Raw genomic sequence first — 16,908 nt, 5'->3', positions numbered from 1 at the left:
CCCCTGCACAGTGCTGTCTGCCTCTCTCTCCTTCTGCTTCCTCCACTCCAGGGGGCAATCTTTTCAGTGAGAAGGCAGCTGCCTCTGGGTGCCACACCTAGCTGTGTGTCTTAGGACTCGCTCTCAAGAGCGACTTCCCAGGTGGAACTGGGTGTGGGGCCAGCCTTTCTCTTCAGCTGAGATATTCTGGTCATGGACTGCAGGAGTTGCTGGACCTAAAAATGCATATAGAGATGCCCCAAGCTGTTCAATAAAACTTGCTACAAGGATGGACGCATTCTGCACTCTTGCTTTCAACATAGAGGCCTAGAGAACCCTTGGGACGTGGCTAGAGTGACGAGGCCTTTAGTTCAATTGAATTTGAATTAATTTATATTTAAGTTAATATAAATTAAATTAATTTATATTTAAATCTGAGCTATGTGTGCCCAGAGTCTCCTATATTGGACCATGTAGTCTTAAGCGATGCTCTTTTAGGATGAAGATAAGAGAAAAAGAGCCCTCAAAGCAGAGTATGTCTAGCCTGGGTTTCTCGCAGTCAAGATACAGCTACGGGTCAGTCCTTCTTGGGTGTCCAAGCTCAGTGACTTGTCTCATTGGGGAACTCACATATTATCCCCTGCTGTAAGCATAATTAAGATGAGGCTTCCAGGCCCAAGGAGGATCCCACACTCCTATGTGGAATGTAGGCCTCCCTCGAGGAACCTTGCTGTTGTTGGGTGCATACATGGCAGGACCCGAGCTAGGCATTGCAGACACAGTGACCAAGCAGATTGGCTCTGCCCACGTGAGCATTCAGTGCTGATTGGCAGTACCTGGGTTAAATGCAAATACATGACTTAGGCATAAATCGTGGTCCTCAGATACCTAGAAGTTCACCTCGCAGTGTTGAGAGATAGCCGCAGAGGTGCGTTAGCTTCCTGTAGCTGTGTAACAAAGGCCACAGCCTTAGTGACTAAAGCAGAACATTTCCTTGTACTCAGACTTCCAAAGATCTGAAGTCTAAAATAAATCTTAAGAGGCTAAAAGGTCAAGGTGTAGGTCTGGTAGACTCTGCAGGCTCTGGGAAAATAGCGTTTCTTTCCTTTCCCATCTTTTGGCCTTGTGACTCGTGGTTCTCTATCATGTTATAGCCTTTCCTCCCCGTTTTCCTTCTCATGCTGCTTTCTTCTCACCTTGACGCCGCCCCTGCCCCATACTAGGGATTGAATCCTGGTGTCTTAGGCCCTTTATTTGTCACTGAGATATGATACTCAATTTCCAAGGAAATGTTTATTTTCAGAAGTTGCAATCCATGATCTTCTGGCTCAGGCCCCAAACCAGCATGGTGGAAGGGCCTGCTGTAGAGGAGAAACTGCTCACTCATGGTGATCAGAAAGTAGAGATGGAGGGAAGGAGCTGAGGAGAGAGGCACGCCCCTCCTGGTTACACCCGTGGAGGCTCACCTCTTCTGAGCAGATCCCAGCTCCTAACAGCACACACCTGCCCAGCTCAGCAATGGGATCCACCAGTGAGTACGGTGCCCCCATGATCCAGTCAACTTCCACACATGAGAATATTGGGGGACCCCTGAGATCTAAACCCCAGCCCTCTTTGTTTTGAGATAGGATCTCACTAAGTTGACCATGCAGGGCTTGAACTTGTGACCCTCCTGCCCAAGTGGATGCGATTACATATGTGCACCACTCTTGACCTTCTTGTCTTCCTGTCAGAAGGACCCTTGTGATTGCATTCAGGACCAACCTGTTAATCCAGCATAACTCCCCCATCAGAATCCCTAATTTAAATACACCCCATGAAAGTCCCTTTTGCCATATAAGGTAACATTTTCAGGTTCTGGATACTAAAATGTGAGTGTATTTTTCAGCCTATCACAGAATGTACTTTTCAGTAATTGAAAAAGAACAAGTTCATGCAAGAGAAAGTTATTAAGTAGATCGGTCACTCCCTGGGTCTGGGTTAGTGGTCCTCGTGGAAGCTGGCCACTCACATTGAAGAACTGGTGTTCTAGAACAGCAGGTCTCAGTCAAGAGTCCCCTCAGGAACATGGGAAATTTAGAAAAAGCCACAGACTGTCTTACATCTGTGAGCCTGGACCTGTGTGTTGTTTGTTAGCTCTCCTGGTGATTCCAAGCCTCCACGAAGTGGAGAACTGTTGCTCTTACGTGTGCTCTCAGGGGTGATCTGTGTTCCTGAATGTGGGAGGCGAGTAAGTGTGAAAGCCAGGCTGCAGACAGCAGTGCTGGGAGGATCCGAGGAGGGGCCAGTGTCTGCAGAGGAGCTGCCACCAGGGCGGGCAGGCGGCGGTGGGCGGGCCACACCTGGAGGACCAGAGGAGGCGTGGCTTCCTGAGAGAGGGAGAGCAAGCCTTCCAAGCTGAGGGAAAGGTCTGACCAGCAGCACTGAGGTAAGCGTGCTACCTTGGGGAACAGGGAGGCCACTTGGGATCAGAAGACCTAGATAAAGGGAATTGACCTGACAAGATGGATGTTACCAGGAGTGAGCTGCTAGTGTCTGCACAGGTGACTAGAAAGCAGGAATGCTCTGCTGTTGGGGCAGAGTAAAGGGAGGCCCACTCTGGGTGACAGGAACAGAGAAAAAAGTTGATGGCTGTGAGAGAGTCAAGAGGAAATGCGATGGGACACAGACCTAACCATCCAGCAATGCACAAAGAGCAGAGTGTGTCAGGCAGCCTGCTCCATGGGCGCAGGTCAAGGAGCTGGAATGCAGTGGTGAGTAAGATCAAGTTCCCAAACCTCCTAGTGTGCTTTGGGGTGTGGCAGCATAGCAGTAAGCAGTGCACACAAATAAACAAGACAAGCGTGAGCTGGTGGTAAGTGCTCTGCAGAGTTCACAGGCTCTGGGGATTGGGAGTGATGGGGTGGCTCCTTTAGCGTGAGTGCTTAGGAGAAGCCTCTCTGAGCAGGTGACATTTAAGCAGATGTCTGGGCGCCAGGGAGGAGCTGGCTATGGGGAGACACGGGGGGGGGGGGCAGCATTCCAGGCAGAGAGGCTGGCAAGCACAAGTGCAAAGGGCAGCACTGGACTTGCTTTGTGCTAGGACCTGGAGCGCCATGGTCCAAGAGGACTCAGCACTGATGAAAACATTCTGTATGTGCATGCTCCAGCAGGCAGCCTCTGGCCTCGTGTCGCTCTGGGGAACTTGCACTGGGGCTAGAAAAGTGAAAAGACAGACATTGTACATTCTGTTTGGGTTTGAATTAGTTTTAACTTTATTTGTGGTACTGGGGATTGAACTCAGGACCTTTCGCTTGCCAAGCAGGCACTTAGGCCACTGAGCTGTGCCCCAGGCCCTAGTTTTAACTTTAAATAGTTGCATGTGCCTAGCATCTCCTGTGTCAGCACAGAGCTAGATGCGAATTTCATTGCTTTGTGCGTTGGGGTAAACGGTTTGAATTTTTTTTTTTTCCCCTAAGAGTAGTACAAAATCTTCGGATAACAGCTTTAAGGTTGGTATGGTCTGATTGAGTTTGTGTTGTTTTTTGTGTTTTTGTATGTTTCTTCTTTTTCTGGGGAGTGGAGTGGGAAATGGAGTCTCACTGTAATGCACAAGCTAGCCCCGAACCTTCTGGGCTCAAGCGATTCTCCTGCCTCAGCCTCTCCAAGAAGTTGGACAGGTCCACTGCGTCCAATTCTCAGATTAATGTTTTTTAAGTTTACTCTGGCTACTGTGTTGAGAATGAAGCATAGGGGATGAAAAGTAGAACCAGGAGATTATCATAATAGTATAGAAGAGTGTTGATGGTGCCTTGGGAAAGGGTAGCAGCACTGAGAGGAGACATGTGGACGGATGTTGGATGCGATTTAGAGGTAGACATGACAGGAGTTGAGAGAATTGGATGGGAAAGGGAGGAGGACTTGATGATCCTAGATTAGAGGTTTAAGAAACAGGATAGATATTTATTAAATCAGGGTATGGAGAGCAGGTTTTGTTTCAGGAAGTAAGGAAAACGTGTTCTTCGTTAAGTTCATTAGATTCCTCCAGAACATTCCTGTAGGCACGAGAAGAACCCAAGTGGCCGTGGGTCTAGAGAGCTGGGAAAGGTCAGGATGAGGGAATAGAAGATGTACAAAGCTCTGAGTCAGGGTCAGGTCACCAAAGAGTTTGAGTAGATAGACAAAGAGGAGAGAGCACAGGGGCACTGGGATGTCACATTAGGCCCAGGAGTAAGATCTAGAGAAGAAACTGCTTGAGAAGACACCTAAGATGCCCTAAAAGACAAGAGAAGTCATGGCTTCCAGAGTGAAGCAATGTTGAAGGCTGTTGGCTGGTTGAGGACTATAGCAGAGACAAATGTCCTTGGATTTGGTGACCACATGGGGGCCACTCGTTGAGTCACTGAGGAGAACAGGCTCAGTGGAGTGTAGGAGAGAATTGGAGGTAAGAAAGTGGAAGCCATGACTATTTTTAGTACATTTGGGGCATTTCTTTTGTGCTGTGAATAATAGCAAAGAAATAAGACAGGATCTGAAAGACTGGGATTCAAGGACCTATCCCTATGATTTTTAAAGAAAAGGTGTTATATACTGATAGATTGGAAAGCAAATACGTTGCTCTGTTTAGTTTTGGTTTTGTGACACTGGAATGCAATGGTGGGCCTCTTGTGTGCTAGACACACCCCAAGCCCTGGTAGGTCACCTTAGGGAAGAGGAGGACACTTTAGCCACTGTGAAGGGAGAAAGAGCTGAGAGTCTGGGCACAAGGTGGGTGGGTAGCGTGGAATTTGGGTGGTAAGTTGGTAAGCAATTACTGCTGGGATGTTGCTGTCCTTCTCCATGAGGTATTAGGCAAAGGCATCGCATGAAATGATGGCTTTGAAAAATGAAAAACAAACCCACTGGGTAATGATAATTGCTAGGTGGATTAATCTGTGTTTCTCAAACCTGAATGTACAAGTGAATCACCTGTTGATTGGTTAAAATGCACCTCTGCATTCCTGAGCAGCTTTCAAGTGGTGCTGCTGAGCCCTGAGCCCCACTTAGAGCGGCAAGACTTCACAGCGCTTCTTCGATGATAAACAGGAAGACACCCACTGCCTGACACCATGTCCAAGATATGCCTTGTTATTTTCTCAGTTACTTGTATTTAGGGCAGAGTAGCAAGTGTTGACTGTCTACTTGGGATTTGTGACCGTCCACTTAATGCAGGAATACTAAAGTCGTAATACTAGAATTGCCTAGGGGAACTTGTGGTCATTGTGGGAAGGATACTCTTAGGTACTCTTCTTTCTGAAAGCCCCCCAGGAGATTTGATATTCACTCAAGCAGGAGAAGCACTGTTTTAAAATACCAGGTCAAAGGGACATCCTTAGGAATTGGTAGCCAAGATGGGGTAAAGGCAAGGCTTTTGTCTAGCATGTGGGCTCTTGCCTATATTATCAAATTAAGTGACTTGAAGTGAGCATACCAAGGCCATCCTAACTGCTCAGGCTTGTGTAGTCCCACCAAAGATAGGTAGGATCAGTTAGCAGGGTCAGTCTGCCCAAGAGGTGCCCTCCAAAACTTTACATATTCTGGGATGATCCCTGAAACATAGGCCAGAGCTTCTTGGGACATTTGGTCTACCACATGCATAAGATCATGAAAGAAGGAAGAATCCAGACCTGAGGAGGAGAATGCTCAGGTGGTTACAACAGTCTCAGGTCCCTTAGAAGATTTCAAAGAAGGCAGTCCAGGAGGGTATGGTCCCTTGAACATGAAATCTTGTCAGGGGCAAAGCTAGAACAATAAGAAAACTTGGAAGGTCAGTTTGAAAGGTGGGTTTGTATTTTATTCAGCTGCCCAAACTCATGAAGTCAAGGGCTAACACATTGCAAGAAATGCGTGGGAATGTCTGGGAGAGTAAATGCCGACTGTAACACAGAAGAGTTATGGTAAGTCTACTGGCCCTTGGCTTTGACTGGTAACAGCTTGAGTCAAAATGGCTCAGTAACAATGACAAAAAAAAATGTGTAGGATAGTTTGGCATAGTGGCACATACCTGCAATCCTAACCATCTGAGATGCTGAGGCAGGACCAGCCCAGGCAATTTAGTGACTTCATAGGCCCCGTCTCAAAATAAAATGCATTTAAAAAGCCAGGGAGGTAGTTCAGTGCAAAGGCCCTGTGCTCAGTCGCCAGTACCACCCCCCCCACACACACACACAGTGAAACAAAAGAAAAAAACAAACGTGTGGGCAAAGGCATTTATTGATGTTCGGAAGTGAAAAGCCACAGGTATGTCTATAGGCTTAGCTTCTAGGGATGTGATAGGTAGCCTCAAAGATGGCCACCAGTGATCTTGCCTCCTGCACACTAGGCACGCCCCAAGCCCTCATAGATCCTTGATATAATCCCTTTCACTAGAGTGTAGGCAGGAGTTGGTCATTTGCCTATGACCACAGAAGTGATGAGCTGTCACTTATGAGATAGATTACCAAATGGGCCAGGTGCAGTGGTGCATGTCTGTAGTTCCAGTTACTTAAGAGGCTGAGACAGAACTACTTGAGCTCAGGAATTCTAGACCAATCTGGAGAGTGTAGTAAGACCCATTTCCAAAACAACCCCCTGCCAAAACCAAAAACACTCATTATTATTTTTTTTTTTTGAACTGTATGCTTGTCATTCTAGCTACTCTGGATGCTAAACCAGAAATTTTATGTGAGTTCAGGGATGGGCAACATAGTGAGATCCCCATCTTAAAAAAAAAAAGTAACCCTTGTTTCTTCTCCCTTGGCTTCTTGCCTGCTGGTTCTGAGAGAAACTAGCTGTCATGCTGTGAGCTGTCCTATGGAGACTCCAGTGACAAGAAGTCACCAAGGACCTGAGGTGACTGAGGGCCTGCAACAGCCACCTGAATGGGTTTGGAAGCAGATGCTCCTCCCATGGAGCCTTGAGGGGTGGCAGCCCTGGCTGCCATCTTGAGTGCAGTCTTGTGAGAGACCTGAGTAGATTCCAGGTCAGGGTAAGGTACTCAGGCACCTGGTCCCAGAAACTGAGATGGAAACAACTTGTTAAGCCACTAGGGTTTGGGCTAATTTGTTATGGAGCAATAAATGACTAATAGAAGAGGCAAAGATGGCATCATCGGAGGTTTTCATTTCTTGACTTTTAGTTTAGAGCCATATTTAGAAAGATGCTAAAAACTATCAGTCATTTGGAAGGAATGAAGAAAGGAGGAGAGAGAGAGAAACAAGGGAAGACAAAAGAGAAGAAAGAGAAAGAATGGTATAAAAGTACTAAAGAATACAGGAAACTTACTTGGCACATTTCAGATGGAGCCAGAGGTGACACTGAGGTCAGCTTGATCCTCACTCCTAGAACTGAGGAAGAAGCAAGAGCGCTACCCAAGGGAGAGTCAGAGAACTTGGTTTATTCCACAGGAAGGAAAATGGTAACTGGTGAGCTATGAAGACAGTGGAATCCTTGATGTTGACTTGGATCAGGTCTTAGGCAGGAAAGGAAGCTGAGTGGAAATAGAGGGAAAAGTCTTGAGGAGAGAAGGGAGAACCTGGGAGAAGACTAGTAGGAAGAAGGGCTGAAGGCAGGCCTACTGAAAGTGGGATTCAGTGTGTGAGAGACTGAGACTTGTGCTGGTGTCCATGCAGAGGTTAGGAAGGAAGAAGGATGAGGAAACGAAGGCAGGCTGATGCAGACCATTCTGTGTCTGACACAAGGTTTTGGCCATGTGTGCTAAGCAGGACATGAAGTTGCAAGGTAGGCTAGAAAGACAGTGAAATTGCCCACAAAAGTCAAGGCTGACAGGAACCATCTACACTGCTCATTTCTTCTCTCCATTAATCCTGAAAAACTCTGTTCAATTCTTGTGCCCAAAAGTCTCCATTTCCTCCTCCTGGAGCCTTTGGAACTCCTGACAAGGAAGAGACGTGATGGATTTCAATCTCCCCTTTTCTTTTCTCTCTTTTCATTCTTGGTCTCTTATGTGGAGCAAAGGAGCTAGATTAATAAGCTCCCATACTGCTCAGACTCAGCAGGAGGGAAGAGAATCCTGCCCTGAAGAATCCCTGTTTTATGTCCTGGGATAAGAGCTAAAGCTTGATGAACAGTCCAGTGAGATGGGGAGGAAATTGACGAATGGTGCTCACAGGTTTGGGGTGTGCTAGGTTGGCGAGAGTGTAACTAGGTGACCTGAGCAGAGGAATCTAAGGATTGGCCTGCTGGGGCCCAAGAAGCCCCAGATTGGAGAGCATTGCTTCTTCTATTGCGTACCTAGGATGACTAATCTCACAGGGCCATGGAGCTTCAGAAGGGTGCTCTTCGCATTGCAGTGTTGTCTGTAGCTGTCTGTGCAGTGCTGTAAGTGGGTCTCTTGCCCGCTATGTGGAGTGCCTCATCTGTTGTATCAATTGTCTCTCCTAACCCTACAAAAAATACACTGTGGTGGTGGATGATTTAAGAAGCACAGTTGCTTGGGATCCCAGCTAATCAGTGGGCTGAGGCAGTCAGATCCTGCATTTAAGACCAGTCTGGGCAATTTAGCAGGGGCCGGGGAGATGGTTCAGTAGGATAAGCGCTTGACTGGCAAATGCAAGGATCTGAGTTCAATCTCCGGTTCCACAAAAAAAAAAAAAAAAAAAAAAAAAAAATCAAAAAAAAGTCTGGGGATGTAATTGGGTGGTAGAGCACTTGCCTAACATATGCCAGGCCCTCGGCTTGTCCCCAGCACAATCCTTTCACTCCTCTATCTCATCATCTCTCGTGTAGGGGGTCGGAAGCTAGCTTCTGCTACAGGCAAGGGAGAGAAGAGTGGAAAGATCACTTAGCACCATGACCATATTTAAACTCATCAGAGAGAGAGGTTTGTAACTTCCCTGTCTGCTTGAACGGCAGCCAGCTGCAGGCAAAGCCACGGACTTCATCGCTGCTGGTAGATGCCTGGCAGAGCCATGTGGAACCTGTTCTGAAGCTCCAGCCCCAGGGGAATGCGTGGAGCTCTGCACTGGGCTAGTGGAGCAAGTGCTGTTTGGTAAACAAGGGCAGGGTTGGGTGGGTGTGTCCTCTCCTCCCTCTGCGCTTGCCAGTGACTCACAGGGTGCACTCCCAGAAGCAGAGCATCAAATCCAGCAGCTGGATTTCACAAGAGGAGGATGAGACAAGGCTTAGAGAAAGAAGGTCTTGGAACTGCTTAATGGAGAAGTGGACATCAGGCTTCCCTCTCTTGCCTCTACACTTTGCCTCTCAATTAACTGATCTATATTCAGGACAAGAGTATCTGGCTGACTCTTGTTCCAACTGCTATCCCTGCCCTGCCTAGTACAAGGTATAATCCCACCTTATTCTCTTTTGCTGCCATCTAGACCACTAGGACAAGAAGACCCACTCTTGGTAAACAAGGGCTCCTTTTCTGCTTGGTGGCTGGATCACCCCAAGCCACCCATCGCCCCATGTCAAGTTCTTTCTACATGGTGAATGCAGAATAAGCATCCGGTCAAAAAGGCCACAAAAGGGCAGCCTGAAAGAGGGCAGAGGGCAGCTGTACCTGTGCACAGGTAGGCGGGGAGTTGTGGTTAGAAGGGTCTTTGGCATCAGTCAGACCTCCTGTTTCCCTGGGCAGTCAGCTGCCCCCGCCCCTCATGTATCCTTTGTGTCCCAGATCACTCTTCATTCCCTGGCTTTTGGTTGCCCAACCACCCTTGGGAGCTATCTAGGGACTGCATAAAGTGGACAGGTGCAGAGGGTGGCCCAGGAGTTTAGGGGTACATCAGGGTCTGCTGCACAAAAGGAGTCCCCTTGTGTGTTCTTTACCACTCTCCCAACCTGGCTGGTGTGTCCTGAAGTGTTTGCCTTTAGATTTCAGATGGAAGACACAGAACCCTAAAGAGTTTTTACAGCTTAGAGTCTATGGGTTTGTAAAAACAGTGAAGCCTGGAAGGGAGCCAACAGAGTTCCCAGAGGCCCTGGCTCAGGACCTCCTGAATATCACCTGGCTGACGCACCTGGTGGGTTCTTGTTGTCTTGTCTTGGGGAGGCGAGCTGTGGGCCTTGGGTCTTCTCCTTGGTGCTGCTCTTCATCCATGCCCCTGGGAACATGGCTGTGTGTAAAGTCTGGATCCTCCTGTGCCCTGAGGGTCCAAGAAGCCCCAGATGGGAGAGCAGTGCTTCTTCTGTGCCTTGTGTGTCTTTCTCCCTCAAGTTGCAAAAGTTTCTCCCTCTGTAGCTCCTGGGTCAGCTGCAGAGATATTGGGGAGTGGCCCCGACCACTACCATTGTAGCCTGTAGTCCTGATGGGGAAGACCAGTCAAAAATACCTAGCTGGGGTAAATAAGCTCAGGATGCTATGTGCAGAGATGGGAGAGGGAAGGGTGGAGATTTCACAGAGCATGAAGCCCTGAAAGAAGGAATAGGATTCCCAGAGCCCCGAGAGGTGAGGCAACCCAGGCTGAGGGCTCTGCTTGAGCTGAGGCCTGGCAATGTCAAAGGAATGTGTGGGAATTAAATAAGGCAACTTGCTAGAATGGTGTTGTTGCTCCTTGTTTAGTTTTTGACTTAGATGCTGTCTGGCCTGGTTGAGGTTTAGGTCAGAGTGAGAAGATGAGGAAGGAAGTTAGTTTAAGCCTTTGAAGGTATCCTTTCTGATGCAAATATTGGAAAAACAGCTCCTTAGGGTTTAAGTGGAAAAGGGAGTGTTTTGGACTCTGGTAAGGGATCCACAGAGGAGCGGCTCTTGGATCCATAGATTACAATGGTGGTAAGGTGTGTTCTCTCTTCCTTGAGCTACACCAGCCCCCACCCCAGTTAGACCAGCTGTCAGGTTGACGACTGGCAGCTCCAGACTGGCTTCCTGCCTGCCTGAGTCCTCAGCAAAAGAGAGCTGCTCTTCCCATGAAGTGTCAAGGTCAATCCCGTTGAACTAGGTGACCCTTGGGAGTCAGATGCTGTGGCTGAGGGGTGGAGGGAGCTCACTGGTTCAGCAATGGGCTCTAGCCTTGGGTCAGAGGTCTAAGGGGGTTTATCTACACCTGAGAACCCAGGGGTGAGGCTCTCCATAGGAAAATAAGATGCCATCTCTGCAGGAAGGGGTTAGAGGTGTGTGAAGGAGGCAAAAGCAACTGATTGACCACAGTTTCAGCAAAAAGGCAGTAGGTCCTGCAAGGAGCTGGGATTGTGTTTTGCATGTGTGGCAAAGCCCATCATCATAGGTCAGATGTGTGGAACTAAAGTTGGACAGTTTTGGCTATTGAACAGAGGGGACCTGCTTGGGAAGTGGTGCATGGTAGGAAACTTGGTAAATGGAAAAGCAAGGACTTGGGCCTTGGTTCTGGCTTCTAAGGGCTGTATATAAGGAAGGCTGTGGATATATATGGCAGTGAGGAGTTGGGACAAATAGAATCTCATTTTGGACATATGGAATCTGTGGTGTCAGTGGATTATGCCTCTCAGACTGAATGCAGTTTATGGGACTCTCAGGGCCTTTGTGCAGATTGGGGGTGACTTAGGAGCAGACAAGGACCCTGTGTGAGAATGTGGGACTTGGGGAACACACTTGAGGGGACTGGAACAGGGAGAAGATGAGGCTGAGCAGGAAGCACAGGGAGGAGGGTACTTTACAGCACCCTGTGCCTTCCAACCTGAGTCTGTGAGGCTTGTGCTGCAGAGATGGAGCTGGGACACGTGGTCAGGGGTGTCACTGTGGCCACTCTTGGTTCCATGTGCCGGAGCCACTGCACCGTACATTCAAAGGATGCATTTTATTACAAATAAATTGTAACCACATAAACTGGACTTAAAGCAGTCTTCATAGCAGCATAGTTCATAACAACAACAAGATGGAGAGAACCCAACCATCCATGCATAGCATAATGGAGAAGTAAATTATGTTCTGCTTGTACAACGGGATCCTATCCAGTGTGTGTGTGGGGGGGAGTGAGACAAACAAAGAAATCAGAGGTGCATGCAATCACACAGATCAGTCTGACAGCCTATGGAGAGAAAGAAGCAAACCTCAAAAATTCCAGTGTGGTTAAATTAAGATAAAGCTAAAAACATGCAGAATTGAAAATTACTGTATTTAGGGTTAAGTACAAAAGAGATGAAGCAGCAATTTTAGGAAAGTCAGAATAACATTTAGTTCTGAAATAAAGGATGGAACAATTAGGTGGCTTCATGATGTTTATAATTATTAAATGTACTATTTGGGAGTGTGTATTATATTGTCTAGTAGGAAAAAAGTTTTAACCCCTCCCAGAAGTGCTAATATGGATCAGTTGCTCCTGCAGGTGTGGTTCTCTTACGCCCCTTAAACTTGTTGCTGCACTCAGTCTCCGCACAGGCTTGTACAGCACGGACTGTCATTCCCTCAGCACAGGAGGAAGCTAAAGCACAGAGATGTTAAGTACTTTGCCTAGAGTCACATCGCTGAAGAGTAGCACAGCCGGAGCCTGAACCAAAGTTCCGCTCCTGAGGTTGAGGAGATGATTTTGCATGCGGCCCCCCTGCGACATTGGAGGACAGGCCAGCTGAGTGGTGAGAGGGCGAAGCCATATGGGCAGAAGTGGAAATGAAGGAAAATAATGGAGACTGAGGCAGGAGGCTTGCAAGTTTGACCTCAGCCTGGAACACTGTGACTTAGTGAAACTCTGTCTCACCATAAAGGAATTTTTAAGAGGATGGGGATGTAGCTTAGCGTGAAGGCCCATTCCCCAGTATTGCCAGAAAACCAAAACCATAAACTACTAAAAGAAAAAGGCAAACCCGCCTGCAAGGTCACAAGCTGCATCTTCGGCATCTTGCTGTGCCCAGCTGGGGCTTACAAAGCCCCCCCACCCTTTTTTTTTTGGTGGAACTGGGGATTGAACTCAGGCCCTTGTGCTTGCCAGGCAAGCACTTATTCTACTGAGCCATCTCCCCAGTGCCTACAAAGCCCTTTAGTTGCTGTTTTACTGAACTTTGTTAATGTTCATAAGAGGTAGGTTTTCAGCGTCCCCATTAAAAAGATCCTGACCGCTCCCATGGCAGGCCCAAGAGCAGAGCCAGGAGGTTGTGGAGGGGCCAGCTCCAAGCTGATCCTTGTAAAACCTGAATCCTACAACGTGGTGTCAGTGTTGCGACCTCAGGCTCCCTGGCTTCTGACAGCTGAGGTCCCATCCTTCAGGAGTGACCCAGCTGTGCATCCAGCGAGGTGCCAGGCAGGGTGGGGCTGCTCGCTGCCTGCCAGGACCGGCTCCAGGGTCTGAGAAGTGCGAGCCTCCCATCTTGGAATCATTGCCTTAGCTCAGTGCTTAGCACCCTGCAGCCCCTGCACCCTGGGTTCTGCTTTTCTTGAGTCCTGGGCTGCTGTTCTAGGCTCCCTTCTCTGCTTGGAAGAAGGCCAGGGCTGCAGCAGTCCCACACGTGCCCTCCACTTAGTGCAGGGGCCAAGGCTGTGTTCCAGTTTCTCTGCTTCCTATGCCAGAACGGGACCTGGATGTGCCTTTTCCAAGAGAGCACTGACTGCCATCAGGTTTCAGGGGAGTCATTAACAGCACAGGGGTTAAGTGAAAGCTTTTTACTGAAGACAGCAAAGTGTAATACTAGGGCCGTGCTTGGAATGCCTGTCATTCTGGTCTTGTAAATGCGTGCTGCTTCTCGTGTCATGTCAATTACTGATATACTCTCTCTCAAGTAAATGGTTTTTTTTTCTTTTTCTTCTTTTTTAAAAGGGTAACAAATGAAAGCTAGAGACATGAAAAAAAAATGTCATAGGACTGTCCTGCTACAATGGTATATATGGCTAGATTTCTAAATTTCTGTGTAAAAATATGTAATTGTTTGTTCCTATTTCTTAAAATATTTTATTTTTTATTTTTTTCTTCACATTCTGTAGGGATTTAAAGTTTAACATATCAGTACTTGGTGGAAAATACCTGTTCCATGTTATGTCTAAGATGTTTGATATTCAGACAGTGAGGTTAAGCTCACCTGCCTATGTTATAGGGTAATAATACCACTAAGCTTCTCTTCTGGAGGGTTAACAACCTAAATTTGCAGACCAAAAATTAGAGAAAAATAAGGGTTTCAAGGACAGCCAGCATTTTGGCCCTAGCCTTTCAAGGTCAGTGAGGACTCAGGACATAAGAGAACCCGTACTGTAACATCCTATAACTCAATGATGTGCCAAATTTTCTGATCAAGGAGATTATGGGGGCCACAGAAGAAAGTGACTGATGGTGTAGAGTGTGCTTAAGGAGAGTTACATGGAGAGAAAACATTTTCTCAGGCTTTCACAGAGAGCAAATTGGTCAAACAATGGTCTTGACTCATCTAAATGGCTGACTCTGACAAAGGATCTATAAACTGTGGTACAGGGTTTCTGGGTAAATCCTGAGGGGATTTGACTGACCTTGTCAGATACAAAAGTTACATTTCTTATTACATAAGTCTTGCTATATCTTGGTCTTAACCATACAGCAGAAAAGTATAAAAACGAGGTATAAAAAGTAAAGCCATATTAATATACTGAGCTGTAAAAGGCTCAAGTCAACAACTTCTGACATTGCCAGTCCTATGAATAACCCACTACTATTATGGACTACTGGACTATATTGGATTATTTTGCTGAATTCATGTGCCTACAATATTTAAATGGCAAGGGAATACCCATCTCTGACAAAACTAAACAAAAAAGGGGATATAAATGAAGGACCATTTTATGTCTGTATATACAAAATAGTATAGATATACAGCTACTTTCTCTTAATTCAATGAGAAGAAAGATTTGTACTAATAGTGTTTGGACAGGATATCATGTCTGCATCTCGTACTATGAATAACTATTATGAAGACAACAATATGCAATATATTAATTATTGAAACTTCCTACTAATCTGTTTTGAAAGTGTCTCATTGATATTTGTTTCTCGATAAAATTAATTTAAAAAGTGAGTTCTTCTTCTTCTTCTTCTTCTTCTTCTTCTTCTTCTTCTTCTTCTTCTTCTTCTTCTTCTTCTTCTTCCTCTTCTTCCTCTTCCTCCTCTTCCTCCTCTTCCTCCTCCTCCTCTTCCTCTTCCTCCTCTTCCTCCTCCTCCTCCTTCTTTGAGACAAGGTCTCATTATGCAGCTCAGATTGGCCTTGAGCTCACCTTGTAACCCAGGCTGGTCTCAAACTCACAGTTATCCTCCTGCCTCAGCTTTCTGAGTGCTGAGATCACAGGCATGTACCACCACACCTGGCTTAAGTGAGAACTTTTAGTCACATTTTGGAGTACATAATAATGTTTGGTGGAACACATGGCATCATTTAATAGCAAACCTTAGGAACAGCTAAATTTGTTTAAGGTACATAGAGAAGCCTTTGGAGAAATGCACTAAAAGTCTCCCATGGGATTATCGATGTTTGATCGCCCCTTTTCCCTTTTTTAATCTCTTGTCTCTTATAACACCCATGTCTAAGATTGCCTTTCAGGACCTGTAGATTACTCTGAGGAAGAACAGAGTCCAGTGCAGAGTTTCTAGTTCAGGTGTGATATAACTTCTTTCTTTCTTCCTTTTTTTGGCAGAACCAGGGATTGAACTCAGGCCCTTGTGCTTGCCAGGGAAGTGCTTATTCCACTGAGCTATCTCCCTAGCCCCTGGCCCTTCTTTTTTTTTTTTTTTTTTTTAACTGAAGTAAAATTCACTTAACACAAAATTAACCTTTTGTCCCAGCACACTGGAAGACTGAGGTAAGAGGACTGTGTGTTCGAACCCCGCCTGGGCAACATAGCAATTTAGTAAGAGAGATCCCTTCTCAAAATTAAAAAAGAAAGAATTAATAAAGGACTAGAGACAGCTCAGGGGCAAAGTCCTAGGTTCAATCCCTGGTACTGAGACTTAGGTCAAACTGAGGGCTCAAAGAGCCTATACAATTTATGATCTTTGAAGGTCTTAAAAATATAAAACAAAAAACCTCTGCATTCTCTAAACCTTTAGGAAGAATGTCTTTTGGTTTTAGATGGGAATAGTCATACTTCTCCTGAGAAGGCAGCTTAATTTATCTTGAGGACACTCAGGGCTACCTAACCATCCACAGGACTTTCCTGTTTTATGTTGGCTTCAGTGCTGTTGGTCAAATTTGAGACCCATACCTTGTGTGGAGGATTGAAATAAGGAGGCTGGAACTCATCCGGTCTTTTTTTCCCTTCTTCTTTTGAGACCTAGTCTCCCTGTGTAATGCAGGCTCACCTTGAACTCACTCATAATGTAACCTAGGATGGTCCGAAACAGCAATCCTCCTGCCTCAGCCTTCCCAGTGCTGAGATTACAGCATGTGCCATCATGTCTGTTCTTTATTAATTAATTAATTTCCTGTTGCTACTTTCTCTTCATTGAATTCTGTACTCTGAGTGGCTGGAGCAGGGAAGACATAGAATGGGGAGACATCGTGTCCCCGGATCTCCTGTCTAATCCTAATGGTCTCAGAGATGCTGGCTTTTTGTCTGAGCCTTTCTCACCTGCGTCTTTCCCTGCCAGAGGAAGGAAAGGACCTGCAACTTTAACATCCCAGCCCTGCGTTTCATGTGTGCTCTGCTTTTCCCTTCCCTTCCAGCATGGGAAGCAGCCAGTGCAGAAACAGGGCAGTGTGGCAGCGTGCCCCGTGTAATTAAGGATGATTTATTTCCCTGTTAAAGACACCAGGCTGTGTGAGGTTTTGCTTTGAGTCCATTCAGATTTCTGAGCTGAGGCTTGTAAAAAGATGCCCGGTAATTAGTGCCGCGTGGAGTCACCTCTCTAGCCCCAGCCTGCACAGGTTTAATGAGAGCTAGAGTGCAGCCAAAGGCACTTTCTATCAGTACTCTGGGTCCCTTTTTTTTTTTTTTTTTTTTTTTTACTGTATTGGTGATTGAACTCAGGACTTTGTGCTTGCCAGGCTAGGGCCTATTCTACTGAGCTAACTCCCCAGTTCCTGGGTCCCCTTTTTTGAACCCTTTGTTAG

General features: G+C 46.6%; 1 protein-coding gene across 6 annotated transcripts in view; it reads left to right on the top strand.

Moving 5' to 3' along the window:
- Nucleotides 1–16,908, top strand: part of Gas7 (growth arrest specific 7) — a 245,170-nt gene that overhangs the window by 76,367 nt on the left and 151,895 nt on the right. Inside the window, exon 1 of one of the 6 annotated variants that reach the window (XM_023705408.1) lies at nt 3,060–3,115. The exons of 3 other annotated variants lie outside the window; for them this stretch is intronic. In XM_023705408.1, the coding sequence (XP_023561176.1) occupies nt 3,075–3,115 (41 nt within the window). In that variant the 5' untranslated portion in view covers nt 3,060–3,074. Of the gene's footprint in view, nt 1–3,059; nt 3,116–5,798; nt 5,895–16,908 lie in introns of those variants that run through there. 2 more of the 6 variants (XM_023705405.1, XM_023705401.1) reach the window with 2 other exon arrangements.

The sequence above is a fragment of the Octodon degus genome, unplaced genomic scaffold (assembly GCF_000260255.1).
Source record: "Octodon degus isolate 3935 unplaced genomic scaffold, OctDeg1.0 scaffold00219, whole genome shotgun sequence".
Classification (NCBI taxonomy): domain Eukaryota; kingdom Metazoa; phylum Chordata; class Mammalia; order Rodentia; family Octodontidae; genus Octodon; species Octodon degus.
Note: the sequence above shows the minus strand (reverse complement) of the source record. Positions and strands in the feature narration are given on the sequence as shown.